The sequence below is a fragment of the Eurosta solidaginis genome, chromosome 2 (assembly GCF_040869045.1).
Source record: "Eurosta solidaginis isolate ZX-2024a chromosome 2, ASM4086904v1, whole genome shotgun sequence".
Taxonomy (NCBI): Eukaryota; Metazoa; Arthropoda; class Insecta; order Diptera; family Tephritidae; genus Eurosta; species Eurosta solidaginis.
Genome location: NC_090320.1, coordinates 293,984,643 through 294,000,157, shown reverse-complemented (window position 1 = coordinate 294,000,157; position 15,515 = coordinate 293,984,643). Strand labels below are relative to the sequence as shown.

Genomic DNA, 15,515 nt, shown 5'->3' with positions numbered 1-15,515 from the left:
GTCGAACTTTTGGGTAGGGGCAAATTTTGAAAAATCCCACTTTGACCCATTTAGAGTGCTCCAATCGAGTCCAAATGTATGACCGATCCCCACTAACTTTGGAGGCCCGACCCACCGTTGCCAGTGGCACACTCTCTGGAACCCCCGGGGGTTCACCATAAATGTTTTTTTATTATGCGATTTTTAAATCGACCCGCCCTACTGTACAGTTATAATAGAATAGAGTATAATAGAAATTTACCCGCAGAATAACCAAGGTATTTTTATGAAAGGGAGTATTGCATCACAAAGTCTAACCACCAACGTACCATTTTGTCGCGCGGAAGCAAAAATTACACTGAAGATGGAACTAACCGGTTTGTGGTCAAACAAAATTTGACAAGGGATGACGAAAAATAAAGACAGTATAAAAAATCATTACAGTTAAGCAAACTGGGAGAAGTTGGAAGGCTGGAAGAGTCTGCAAAGCTCAAGAAAAGTATCCTTTGGAATCCTGCCGCTTTGGGGCACCATAGTGGCTAGGCAATGAGTAGCACTCAATGATTTCTATGGACAATCATTTTGCAGTACTGGTGATTTTTGGCTCTGTCTGAATATCTGTCATCCAACCAACTTGTATAAGCGTTTAACTTATTCAAGCCCCGTAAGTCATCGTAACCACATAGCCATTGGTTTTTGCAACAACGGAGCTCTCTCAGCCTGACATCGCTTGTGATTGCTCCGAATTATTTTAAGTTTTCAGTTTTCTAGTTTGCGAATCATTCTAATATCCCAAGGTATTATCAAACGGATCTCTTCATCCAAATGGGTACAATTTATCCACACGTCGCGGACTGAAGGGAATCCGAGGTACCGCAGGCCACGTATTTCAGTTAAACAAACATTTATGTAGTTGCTCAAATTCCGATCTGTTTCATTTAAAACCCTTCTGTAATTTTAGGCTTGTATTGCCTCAATTAAGAAGCGCTGCCAACGTTTTTCAACAGAGAGGTGACGCACCGCCACTGGGAAGTGTCTAATGGAGGCATATGACAACCAGTTCTCATTGGTTTCACTAACGCTCACTAAACATGAGAAATCAGGGCTTTGACAGTGCTGCTCTTAAAAGGCATGTGTAGTTCGGATGAATTTGGTGGAAACTCGTTCCTGCTACAGCTGCATGGGAGATGATGAGGTAGAATCTTGGAGTCACATCTTGCTTGACTGCCCAACTTTTGCCAGAAGTAGGCGAAAGTTTTTCAATCACGGTTTACATGAATATCCATCATAGGTAAGGGCTCAGTCATATTCAGGCTATCGTTGTTCAGTGATTCAATTACTTCTCGGTCTTCCATGCGTAGTTTGGATTATACTGCCCTTGAGTTTGCTGAATAATATTAGAATATTTCGTTGGGATATATCATTTACATTTTTGATTGAATTCTACTGAGAAGTACCTTTTGGCAGAAATACGGAGGGTGAAATAGGGTCAATTGACGTTAAGACCACTTCAAATAGCCGCAAAGTCAATTGAAGTTATGACCACGTTTCAACGATATTAACATTATGACTATCCTACTTTTTCGAAATGATCACAAAGTCAACACTTTTCTTCTCAAGTGATCATTAGGTTATTTGTTTCGTAACTCCACCTATTAAAATGTTGACTACTGTTGAATTATTGCATTATTGTTTTTGCTATAATTTATTTCAGTCGCATGGTAAATGGTGGAAGGAATTTTTTTTTTTATTTCAAATTTTACGATGCGCCCTTTTTGCCTTATTTTGGTCCCATTCTAGTGAAAAATCAGATAAAAACCTCTCTGAGTTCTATGAGTCAAGAACTTATTCAACTAAAATTTTAGAGAATACGGAGAGAATGGAGAGCTTGCTAAACCCCTGCCGTGAGACTACTTTCAGAAGTTTCATAAAATTTGTCGTAAGAATTTTGATATATCTTGTCCCATTACTTCTTGCGTGGATCTTTGCATAAAAAAATCAGACCAACGTGCCTACCATGAGTGAATAGCAACTGTATATCCTTTTTGAGTGACCCTTTATGCATTCAATTGCACTTGTTGTTCCTTTTTGAACTTTTCAAACTTTACAGTTGCCTCTCTTTTATTTTCATTTCAAGCTCTTGTTTACTGTTATTTTAGTCATTCACAAACTCAGACAGGCATATACAAACATATATATATATAATCATGATTACGGTACATACAAAGATATACACAGTATGGATCCTCCGTCTTTCAAATTGCACCTGCTCACACTTTTTGTTGTTCTCAACTTACTACATACTTACATACATGTGCATAAACAAATACTTTTTTTCCTTATATGAACTTCCCAATTAGTCGTTAATGTTTGGATATGATTTTTCTGTTTTGAACACATTTTAATGTACAAAATCAAATAGTCGGGTACATACTAGAGGTTTACGCCGATCACTATGTCGGCGGCGGCGGCGTATTCACCATTATATACCGGCAGCGGCGGCGTGGGCGGCGCGCCGGTGTACGCCGGAGTTCTTGCTTTAAAAAGGTTTTTTTGTATTTAAAAAAATAATATTTAGGAAATGTTTTGTTTGTATGTACATATTTAAGAGAATCAACGTATTGGCGGTTTCGGAAAGACCCAGGGTTTTTGCCTCAAAGCCTCGCGGATCGTTCAAAAAATTTCAAAAGCCGCTCCTTGCGGAGGGCCTGTCCTTCACTCACTTACTCCAGGGAGGCTTCGAACCTAGCCCCGGTCTAAGGGACTGGTACTGCTGCTTTTGCCGAAGAAAATTGAAGTACTTAAAATGGTCACACTTTTGTATGTATGTCTCGTACAAAGCGTAGTTTCACCGAAGGAGATGTTCTGGTCTAACTTCTAATACTCGTTATCGACAGATTTCTTTAAACTATTTGTGACTGATCACACACAAAGGCGACTTACGGCTGCTAATAATGTTCTTTTAATACTCATGGCTCTCATGGCACAGTTTTAACGATGAGCACCAACGCTGGCCTATTTTTAATCGCGCCAAAGAGAGCAACTAGTTTTTTCCCGAAGTGTGAACAGTAGCAATCCTGTCCACCACCAGTCGCTACCACGCATCCTGAGCCTCATACACCATGCCAGCACAGAAGCTATAGCACTGCGACTTCGAACTCATACCTTCATGAACGTCTCTAGAAGCCCTATGTATAGCTCCCAAAGACTTTCTAACAGATTTTTTTATCGCGCTATTTTAAAGATTCGCAAATAAACAACAGATCTTTGAATATAAGGGCAAGAATTTTTCAAACCCTTCTATATTCAACTTAAGTATGAGGTGAGAATCATGTCAACGGAGAGTTTAAACACCTGGGAACTACTTACTAAAGGATCTTGCATTACTGATTTCACTTACCATTTACGCCAATCGAAATATATAATTTTTTTAAAAATCATTTTTCGGGTAACTTGCTTTTTTAGCAGCTAAAGGACAATTTGGAAACATGTTCGACTTGGGTCATTTTATTTGAATTCATCGTTCATTATTAATTTAAAAAAAAAAAAAACAAATAAGGAAGGCTAAGTTCGGGTGTAACCGAACACTACATACTCAGCTGAGAGCTTTGGAGACAAAATAAGGGAAAATCACCACGTAAGAAAATGAAGCTAGGGTAACGCTGGAATGTGTTTATATGACATGGGTATCAAATGGAAGGTATTAAAGAGTATTTTAAAAGGGAGTGGGCCACAGTTCTATAAGTGGACGCCATTTCGGGATATCGCCACTAAGGTGGACCAGGGGTGACTCTAGAATGTGCTTGTACGATGTGGGTATCAAATTAAAGGTATTAATGAGGGTTTTAAAAGGGAGTGACCCTTAGTTGTATATGGGAAGGAGTTTTCGAGATATCGACCAAAATGTGGACCAGGGTGACCCAGAACATCATATATCGGGTACCGCTAATTTATTTATATATGTAATACCACGAACAGTATTCCTGCCATGATTCCAAGGGCTTTTGATTTCGCCCTGCAGAACTTTTTCATTTTCTTTTACTTAATATGGTAGGGGTCACACCCATTTTACAAAGTTTTCTCTAAAGTTACATTTTGCGTCAATAAACCAATCCAATTACAACGTTTCATCCCATTTTTCATATTTGGTATATAATTATGGCATTTGTTTCATTTTTCGTAATTTTCGATATCGAAAAAGTGGGCGTGATCATAGTCGGATTTCGGCCATTTTTTATACCAAGATAAGGTGAGTTCAGATAAGTACGTGAACTAAGTTTTGTAAAGATATATCGATTTTTACTCAAGTTATCGTGTTAAGGTCCGAGGGGAAGGACAGACGGTCGACTGTGTATAAAAACTGGGCGTGGCTTCAACCGATTTCATCCATTTTCACAGAAAACAGTTATCGTCATAGAATATATGCCCCTACCAATCACAGGGATTGGTTATTTTTTTTTGGATTTATGGCATTAAAAGTATTCTAGAAAAATTAAATGAAAAAGGGCGGAGCCACGCCCATTTTGAAATTTTCTTTTATTTTTGTATTTTGTTGCCCTATATCATTACTGGAGTTGAATGTTGACATAATTAACTTATATACTGTAAACATATTCAATTTTTTGTTATAATTTGACTTAAATAATTTTTTTTAAAGTGGGCGTGTTCTTCATCCGATTTTGCTAATTTTTATTTAGTACACATATAGGAATAGGAGTAACGTTCTTGCCAAATTTCATCATAATATCCTCAACGACTGCCAAATTACGGCTTGCAAATCTTTCAAATTACCTTTTTTCAAAAGTGGGCGGTGCCACCCCCTTTGTCCAAAATTTCACTAATTTTCTATTTTGCGTCATAAGGTCAATCAAACTACCAAATTTCATCGCTTTATCCGTCTTTGGTAATGAATTATCTCACTTTTTGTGTTTTTCGAAATTTTCGATATCGAAAAAGTGGGCGTGGCTAAAGTCCGATTTCGTTCATTTTAAACAGCGATCTGAGATGAGTACCCAGTAACCCACATACCCAATTTCACCAATTTACCTCAAAATTTACTCAAGTTATCGTGTTTACGGGCGGACGGACAGACGAACGGGCGGACATGGCTAAATAAATTTGTTTTTCGCCCAGATCATTTTGATATATAGAAGTCTATATCTATCTCGATTAGTTTATGCCGTTACGGATTACCGTTATGCGAACAAAGTGTATATACTCTGTGAGCTCTGCTCAGCTGAGTATAAAAATTATGCAAAGTGGGCATTTAAATTTTTTATATAATTTTCCTTTTAGTGTTTTCTTTTAATAACTTGGTGAATTGGGTGATGCAAAATCCGAGTTAAGCTGACATCGAAAGCGCTTGTTTTTTTAAATTCCTATTGAACGGGCAGAAAGGGTAACATTTCGCAATTGGATTCCTATAACTGGCAGTGATGCGCATCCGCTAATACCCCTTTCGACCATATCCGTCCAATTTTCGACATGAACAATAAATGGCATAGATAGTCTTAAATGAATAGAAAATATAGTACTGCGCCGGACGCCGCCGCCGCCGCGCCTATATTTTTTACATTCGGCGGCGTGCAAAAAACGACGAAAATCGGCGGCGGCGTATATCTCTAGTATATACACACCCACACACTTATTTTAATATGTATAAGGATTATGTATGTAAAATTTGTTGTATACCCCGGGGTATGATTTTTTGTTTTTGTTTTCAATTTATCTAAAATAAGGCTCATTCCCACAACAATATTTAGCTTATGCATCTAAACTTGATTATTTTATGTATTTATGCGTGCATGGCTTCGTGTGTGTGTGTGGGTGTTTGTGCGCCATACACTTGTTGAATATTTTAATGAATTGCATGAATTTAACTGCTAAATTAAACTTACGCACTCACAACCACACCTACACTTTACCACAAATCTAAATTTAACAAACTTAAATAGACACATGCGCGCACGTGTATGTGTGTGTGGGGGTGTGTGTGTATCAAATGAACAGGTAATCGACGCAAGTGAAGTGTGTTAAGTGCTTTCGAGTCTGCTTTTATTGCTTTAGCTGTTTGCTGCTTTTGGCTCTTTTATTCATATAACTTTATATGTTTGTATGCGTGTATGTATGTTAATGTGTTTGCGGTTTACAAATTCACACGCACACTTGCTCATTGCACCACGCTCAACAATTTGTTTGCTTTTTCTTTTTATTACAACAAATGTAACTTTGTAATATTCAAAGTCGACACATTTACGAGTCCTACAGGGCGTATGCGGCTGTGTATTGTGTGTGAATGTACGAATGTACCAGTAGAAAATAATGGTGACCATGTTTGTTATATATGATGTGTTAACGTGTTCACGGCGTGGGGTAATCCAGGATATAAGTGTAGTCAATAGGCTGTAGCTTAATGTGAGAAAAGTTATTTGTTTGCTAACGAAATGTTAACGATTTGTTAACGATGAGCTATTGGTTTGTTATACACACACAAAAAAATAAAGTGTGGTTCGCACACTATTCGGAGTGATATTTAGCCAAATTTTGGAGTCAACGCTCTTGCTCGTTGTATTGAGTAATGACAGATGTAAAGAGCAAGCCGTAGTGGTGTAGTGGAAGCGTGATTCGCTTTTCAAACCGAACGTCCTGGGTTCAAATTCCGGCCGAAGCAACTACAAATAATCTTTTTTTTATTATTCAAATTCTGTTTTAAGAATAGCTCTTTTTCAACACTTCTTGGGGATGATATTCACACTATTTTGGTTTTTATATAGAACAACACCACAAAGTGCGGTTTTGGCACCAACATATTTTTGTGTGCATATACGGGGTACAGGCGTGTTCCACATCTTATGTACGAGTTATCGGTTTATTACCGGTACGACATCGCCGAGGTATAGGTAAGTTATCGAAGTGTTATAAATATGCTCTTGATAACAAGAATTGTCAATGGGTTACGGATTTTTTATCGGCTTTTATCGAAAAATTATACATTTGTTACGGAAAATGTATCGACTATTTATTAAGGAGTTATCGAATAAACTAAAACATAAACTAAAATTAAGGAGTTATAGGATTCAAGGGGTTTCCAGCGCAATATATAGCATCTCCAACCCAATTGTCAACCTCACCTACCCGCGGCGAATCCTGTTTCATTAACAGACGAGGCTCTGGCGACCCCAAGCTCCTCAAGGAACTAGGGGGTGGGGAGGGAGGGATGGCCTTGAAGATTTAATGTGGCCATATAAATCGTTCCCGAGATGTTCCGGCTAGTACCTTAATGGTGCAACATCGATAACCCTCCCCAAAGGATTCGGGGAGTGTCTTTGTCGTTAAAACAACAACAACAACAACATTAAGGTGTTATAGAATCGAAATAGAAAAGTTATCAGTGTTTTCTTGAAAAGTTATCGATACGTTATCAGTAAGTTATCAATCTGATTTCGATAAGCTATCGCTTTACTATCAGAATGTTCACAATTTATTATCGAAGTGTAACCAGTCTATAGCAACCTGATAAAAACCCTCACAAAGCTTATCAATGAGTTACCGATTTTTAATCAGCTACTTATCGAAAATGTTTACATTATTTATTGAAAAATTATCGAAACGCTATGAAAAGTTATCTGTTTGCTATCGAAAAGTTATCAATTTGTAACTACAAACTTTTCGATTTCCTTACCAAAGGGTTATCGATTTGTTATAAACAACGTATCGATTTTATACCGAGGCTAATGATAATGCAAAACATAAATAGGCAAAGAAAGTACCGCTTGGTGATAAAAAATGCATACGCAATCGGTGGAATCTTTCGTTTCATTATTAAGGACTTTTCTTCGCAGATCCATTACAGGCAAAGGCACTTTGCAGCTCAAGGGCACTTGAACCCCTCTTGGTTACCACTAAGTGTAAGCGTAGGACTACTTACCAAGGATTGGAATTTTGGTGCTTTGAGCACTCCAGAAAGATGGTCTGGTTGGTATATGCAGGATCTATGATTATATCCAGAAAAAATGTCCAGACTGTGCCCCTACCACTCTGGCTATGCGTAGGACTACTTACCAAGAATTGAATATTTGGTGTCATAGTCACTCCACAAAGCTGGGCTGGCTGGTATAGGCAGGGTCTATGATTATATCCAGAAAATATATCTGGGCTCTGCCCCTACCACTCTGGCTGTGCGTAGGACTATTTACCAAGGATTGGAAAATTGATAAATTAAAGTGGAAATGCGTTACGTAACCTTGGTCATTAGCGAAGAATATTTTGTTGGCTTTTAAGCTTCAGCTTATCTTTCAACATCCAGTGGATCCCGAAGAAAGTCCACTCAGCAACGGAGATATCTGGGTAGAACATCGTATTATGGAAAACTTTCGGAAAACATTCTGGTATGAAATTTCTTCGCTCAGCAAGCAAGCGCAAACAGATGCCGAAAAAAGTGCGAAGAATCGCACGTGTTACACCTAATAATATTGTGGCGTATATTATCATTTCTAATATCACTATGCTGTTAGTAAATAAACACAAGACAGTAAGCCATTTATACAAATACATAGAAGGCAACGAAGAATATACCACACATATAAGAAGCAGCTTGAACCGAAGAGATTATTTCACACATACATATGTAGTCAGCAGATAAGAGCAAAGAAGAACGAGAAACAATCACAATTCACTTTATCGTGAGCTAAGAGAAGAAGCTGTTACTCACACAACTAAATAAATAACGATGAGATACAACTGTTCCAGAAGGCCCGTTCATGAAAAGCCTAGACCTTGGGATAAATAGGTGAACGAGGCTATCTGCGAGTATAAAAGCTGCGCGGTGCAAGCGATAATGATTCAGTTTGATTTAAGCACGCTATTAGTGAAGTACGTGACAATATATTCAATTGTGCTCTTGTGCTGCTGATGTACTGGCTACGTGGCCTCATTATGCATGAAAACCCCCGGAACAGGGATAGTTCAACTTAGCTATGTCTTCAAATTGTTTCTTGAATTAGTTACGAATTACTAGCGATTGTAATTGTGTTGAAGATAAACGAGGACAAATTATGCATAACTTGATTGCTCTATTTTAATAGGCTATTCCAATGTAATCACATCTATACCGACGTTTCGCTGAAACTTTTTTAGCTTCAACAAGAAAACGTATTTAAAACAAATATGTTTTGTGCAGCGAAAAAAAAAAACAGAAAACGATGCACACTTTGTATGGAGGAAAATCGGAAAACCCGTTCCGAAAATAATTTTTGAACAAGCAATTAAATATCCATAACTTGTACTTTATAGACTTAAACTAATTCAGCTACAATACTGCATACTCAAAAAAAGCAGAAAGTTTCCAAACAAAGAATTCGAAACTTTCGTAAATTTCTCTTGAATTTTCGAATTTCTTCGAAAACATTTTGGAAATGGTTTTGCATAGTTTTTCTAACAAAATTTGTGGAAATGAAAAATTGCCACTGCCTTTTATGTTTTCGCTGCTGCATATACTTTAAATAAACTCGGACACTGGTACTATTTCTTTTAATTGTTATATATTTATAAACATCTGGTCACCATAACCACTCACATAGTCATATTTATGTGTTTTACTTTAGTTGGTTTGCGGTAATGCATTTGGTTAATCTTTTTTTATCGGTGGATTGTATTCTAAATTTAACTTTTTGCTTTGTGTTTGGAAGTTGAACTTTATTTTGTTAAATAGTTAGTATTTACAATATAATTTCATAGCACTAACATTCAAACAAACATGCACATTTCATGCATTCTCTCACACACACATTTTATTAATTACAAACGAAATGAATTTAGCTAACCCTAATACTTAAACATATTTATGCTCTCTACTTTATTAGCTTAATTATTACGTTTTAATTACTAATTTATGAAATTGAAATAAATATTACGTTTAGTAACTAGAATTTAAATTACAACGTACTATTATACTAATTAGATAAAGCTTTCAAACTCCTTAGGGGCATTAGTGTAGTAGGTATTGGTCTATACATTGAGAGGGTTGTGATGTGGTGTTTCGTAGTAGAGTTGCATACTTTTGCTAAGTAGTAAAGTTGTATTAGCGGTAGGTTTGTGTTGTTGGTGGTGAAGTTGTTGTTGCGTGGTGATTGTAGTAAATTTGGCAGGTGTGTTGCTATTATAAAATGAATTTTGCTTGCATCATATTTTATTTATTTAGTTTCTAATAGTTCCTCCACTTCGAAATATTTATGCAAAGACTAAAGTATTCGAAAGTTACATCGCTCTTATACGTATGTATGTACATGTGTATGTATGTATGTATGCAAGTATAATAAACATGTATAGGTATGTTTGATGTTTGTAATTATCTATGTTTTTACTCGTATTATTTTAATTTATATCTTATTCGTAGTTAGTTGTGAGTATTTCGATTTTTTGCTTTCTTTTATATTATTTACTTCTATGATATTATTTACAAAAGTTCAAAGAAAATAAGATTTTAAGAAATTTTAAGTTTAGTATAGACTAGAGCTGTAAATACAATTGTTCTTCATATCCTTAGAGGATTTGTTTTGTTAATTTATTCGTAAGTTTTGCAGCACCATGCATCCGCTGGCGTTTTGATGCATTTGGTTTTGTTATTTTATTTATTTTATATCTTAGTATTTCTAGTATTTTTTTTTTTTATTTTTTTATTCATGTTTTGTTTTACGAAGTTTTTCTTTGAGCAAGTTGTTAGGCTACTGCCGGTGATTACGTTACAGTGGGTCAACAATGAAACAATTTAACTTAAAAATAGATTTCGTTATATAAAATCAGCCAAAGAAATTAATATTTAAACCATTTTTTGCATCCTTCATTGTTATAAAATATTTTAAAAATAGGCGCACTTCACCGCTCCGATTTTCAGATTCGACAACACACTATTTAAGCTATATTTCAAAATAATTTGTATAGATGGTATTCAGTAATTTTTTCTAGTTTTTAGACGAATCAATTGTTTTTTGTAGAAACAAAAAAACTGATTTCCTAGTTTTTCGAAGTTCGAAAATGGTCCTTTTGTTCTTTTTTATTTTCTTTAATGTGTTTACATATAGATTGGTCCGTAAACAAAAAAAAATTAATTTCTCATTTTTGGAAATTAGCTTCGAAAACAGAGATATTCGTATTCGAAATTCGAAAATTCGCCTTTCGCAATTTTTTTTTAATTAATGTGTATATGTAAAGATTTGTTCATAAACAACAAACCCTGATTTCACTGTTTGTCGAAGTTAACCTGTAAAACAGAGATTATGAATTTCGAAAAAAACTCCGTATTTCTTTTCATTTTTAATAGTATATTCAACAAAATAAACTACACAGGTAATAAATATTTGTGTGTGGTTTCCCTTCCTTTCTTTTTTGTTTCGGCCCTAATTTCAAAAACCGGATAAAATCATAGGCTTTGTAGTAGTTTTTTGAGGTTAGGGCGAACTCAGAGTCATTAGGAAAATGCGGATCCGGTTTCATCGCATCAAAATAAATGTCTAGTTGCTAGATCCGTGCACTTTTTTGTCTGTGAGGGCGACAGGATGTGAATGGCGAAAAGCAGCCAACTCACTAGAAGACCAGGGTGCTCTGCGGTCGCTGTCTACTGGATGATTTGCAGCCGGGGATATATTCCGCTGTAATTTTACGGAGACTACCGAAGTGCCACGTGAAGTAAATGGCGCTGCTGTGCCAGCCACACATTTAATACTAAGCCGCTGAGCATTAGATTTTAGATTAGATTATTATTTATTTCATTATTCTCATAAGCGTATGTACATATTCGATAGCTTAATTTTACATGTCTACAATATCATTACTTAGAGAATAGTTAGTGACATCTTTATTTTATATAATAAAAATAGTGTTGTATGTCACATCATGTTTTAACAAATTCCATTGTATAAATAGTAGTAGTGGGGTGAAAAAAAAAGAATACAAGATATATATAAAAAAATGTATTTAAAATGAGAATAAGATATTTCAAAAATAAATTGACTAAATTAAGTCATGAAACAATTTGAAGAAAAAATACAAAAGCTAAGTTTACAGAATTCCTCATAAGAAAACAGCAAAAAGAAAATTCAAAACTATACAATGCATATATAAAATAAAAGACTATATTATACAACGTAGTGCATCAAAATTTCTATCTGGTTGGTATCAAACTCAAGAAGCCAAGTTTTTATTTTTTTTAAAAACACAGATCTGGATATAATGTCTCGTATGTTTTCTGGAAGGGAATTAAAAAGTTTGCAGGATAAGACAGTGTAGGAATTTCTAAACAATGTTGTTCGAAAAACTGGTAAAGAAAGAAGTGTGCTATGGTTACTACGCAGGCTGTACATTCCTCGTGTTGGATTTTGCAAATAGCCACCTCTCATGTAAACAATTTTTAAAACTTTGTAATAGAACAAATGCCGAACTGGGAATATATTTGATCTTCTAAGTAAGTCAAAGGAGTGAGTCCGACATGGACAATTAAAAATTTTTCTTACTGCACATTTTTGCAGTACAGTTAATTGATTTATTTTATTGGAGTAAGCACCACCCCAGCAACTTATTCCATATTCTAATTTTGAATGAAATATACTATAATAAACTATTTTCAGTGTATGGTTTGGAACGTATTTTCTAAGACGGTAAAGTATACGATTGGTTGAAAGTAAGTATTTTCTTACAGTTGCGATTTGCTCATTCCAGTATAGATTACGGTCAATTGTGACTCCTAGGTATTTGAAGCTATTCACTTTTTCAATTTCAAAGCAGTTAGAGTCACATGCTGTATTAGTTTGAAAAGAACACTGATAACGATGGTTGGAGCACTTGTTACTATATAGGATATTACGTTTGCATATTGCACTGTGAAAAGTTATATTAAGATCTTGTGCTTCTTGAAGTTTTGGACTAAAGCACATTAATTTGGTTTTATTGCTGACAACCAGTTTATGTTCCGCAAACCATGACCGAAGTATGTGTATATCGTGGTTCAGATCCGCTATCAAATTTAAAGGATCCGTTGAGTTATATGCAATTCCTAGGTCATCCGCAAATGCTTCGACTTTGCCCTTAAAAGGTTGAATAAATAGTGAGTTCACATAGATAAGGAATAATATGGGACCCAGAACCGATCCTTGTAGTACACCAGAGTTTATGACTTTGGTCTCACTAAGAGTGTTGCCTATTTTCACTCTTTGGGTTCGATTTCCTAAATAAGAAACAAACCAATTGTATAACAAGCCACGAATTCCCAAATTATAAAGCTTATTTAAAAGACGGCCATGATCAACCATATCGAATGCTTTTGTAATGTCCACAAAAAGCCCAGCACAATCTTTTTTTGAATCAATACCCTTGTATATAGTTGAACAGAAGTCCAAAAGAGCATCTTCCGTAGAAAGACCATCCCTGAAACCAAATTGCAAAGGACAAAGAAAATTTATTTTTTCAAAGTAGGATAACATCCTTACTTTTACAATTTTTTCAAAAAATTTAGTAATTGATGACAAAAGTGAAATCGGCCTATAGTTAGCCATATCTTTTGTATTACCTTTTTTGAGAATCGGTATTACAATTCCTAATTTTAATTGTTCTGGGAAAATGTCAGTTGTAACACTCAAGCTAAAGATATGTTTTAAAACATCAACAATATTGTATGAGATTTTCTTTAACATAACGTTAGAGATTCCATCATGACCGGAAGAATGACTATTTTTCAAAGATTTGATTGCAGTTAAACTTTCCGATCCTGAGATTGGCTCAAAAAAGAAGCTGTTGCTTCTGAAAGAATCTTTAGCTACTCCAAAATCAGAGCAACAATCGCAAGGGGGTGTCACATTTGGCGGAAAGTTTGACTTCACAATTGAAGTAAAGTATTCATTAAAATCATTAGCTATTTCTATGGGAACAGAAATATCAACGCATTCTTTTTGCAAAACAAAATGAGAATCTTGCCTTTTTGTGTTTTTATCAATAATCCTATCTCTTCTTTTGGATTACCTTTGGATTTATTGACTAAGTTATTATTATAATCGTCCCGAAATTTACGAATTTCTCCATTGATTCGTTTGCATATTTGCTTAAAACGAGTATTCAAATTGGTGTCACATGGATGTTTGTTGCACTTTTTTTTTAATTTATTTTTGAACCTAATTCCATTCAAAAGGCATTTATTTATCCACGGTTTGAGTCTGATTTCTGATGCTTTTTTGTTAACGCAGTATGTTGAGGAGTTAATGCATTGCATTAAATTATCTAAAAACAAGCCGTATGCCCTTGATACATTTTCTTCGGCGTATACATTGCTCCAAATATTTAAGCGAAGTTCAATATTTAGTTGATCAAAATTAATTTTTTCCACAACATGCCTATTTCTTTTTCTACCGTCTTTCTCAACCATTGTGTTTTTAAAGAGAATACCACTCATACAGTGATCCGTGATACCCAGGTCCGAGTTAATAGCGGAACAGGCAGACCAAGAAGAACCAAAGAAGCGGCACAGTACGCATGCAGGAATGTTAATCCGAACGGAGGAGAGCGTAGGATGGTATGTCAAAGAAAAAGTTAAAGAGCTATCTCACAGTAAGGCTGGTACAATGGTGTTAGGTTAAAAGCGTGCGACAACATCACCTTAAGGCCAGAAAAATATGTTTCGCATCTCCAAATATAGAGCACAGGCGTGCTGATTGAGGTGGTGGATAAAACACGTAGCGATCTGCACTTTATCCACCACATTAATCGGGACCTCGGCACCAGAGTCAAAGTATGGATGTCATTCATGATGAAGTCGAGGGACACGCTATGCCTTTTTCAGAGTAAGAGCCCGAATATGCCGACACAGGATTGAAAAGTACTTCATTTGTCTCGAACTACGAAGGAGGGGCAGAACTACATTCACTAAATAAACAAGCACGTGGAGGATATGTTGTACACACAGCTCAGAAAAATATGCTGGAGCACAGACGGAATTCGTATGTGACTCAGGAAAAGAGGTCTCATGAATAAGCGGGCGATTTCACAGTTTATTGTGGGTCCGCTTCCAAATAATAGTCCGAGACAGTATTTGAATTTCCTGGAGGGCTTATAAATTTATGCTAACTAACTGTTATAACGCTGCCCCACCTATACAGATGTTGTTATCTGTTCAACATATTGAAACGGTTTCGATAGAGATTGTGAGCGTCGATGACGATAGCGTGGCGTTGTAGCAGCACCATGTTGTAAAACGCCTGCCGTTGCAGCTGTTGATCTTGCAGTGCCCATAGCCCACTGATGATGTCGACAAGCGCCGTAATCATAATCAAGTTCATGACGCGGCAAATAGATAAACTCACGTGATAGACCAGTTGAAGGGCCCGTATCTTGCACCGCAGTCGCCGCCGTCTTGCAACGACACACTTGATTGCCAATGGTGGAGAGACCTTCAGGAACACTACGGCTACGTGAGTTTTGTAAATAGTTTGTGGAACCCTGATTACAAGTACAAAGCAATGGTTGATGCATTTGAGACCTGCAAGTGACAGATTTAT

The 15,515-nt window shown here is 36.0% G+C and overlaps 1 protein-coding gene across 2 annotated transcripts in view; it reads right to left on the bottom strand.

Moving 5' to 3' along the window:
• Positions 1-9,179: 9,179 nt before the first annotated feature.
• The window catches only part of LOC137241228 (uncharacterized), a 98,480-nt gene continuing 92,144 nt past the window's right edge, over positions 9,180-15,515 (bottom strand). For both annotated transcript variants that reach the window (XM_067768593.1, XM_067768594.1), the window contains one exon: positions 9,180-15,496. In XM_067768593.1, coding sequence (XP_067624694.1) covers positions 15,109-15,496 — 388 coding nt within the window. In that variant the 3' untranslated portion in view covers positions 9,180-15,108. The remainder of the gene's footprint in view (positions 15,497-15,515) is intronic.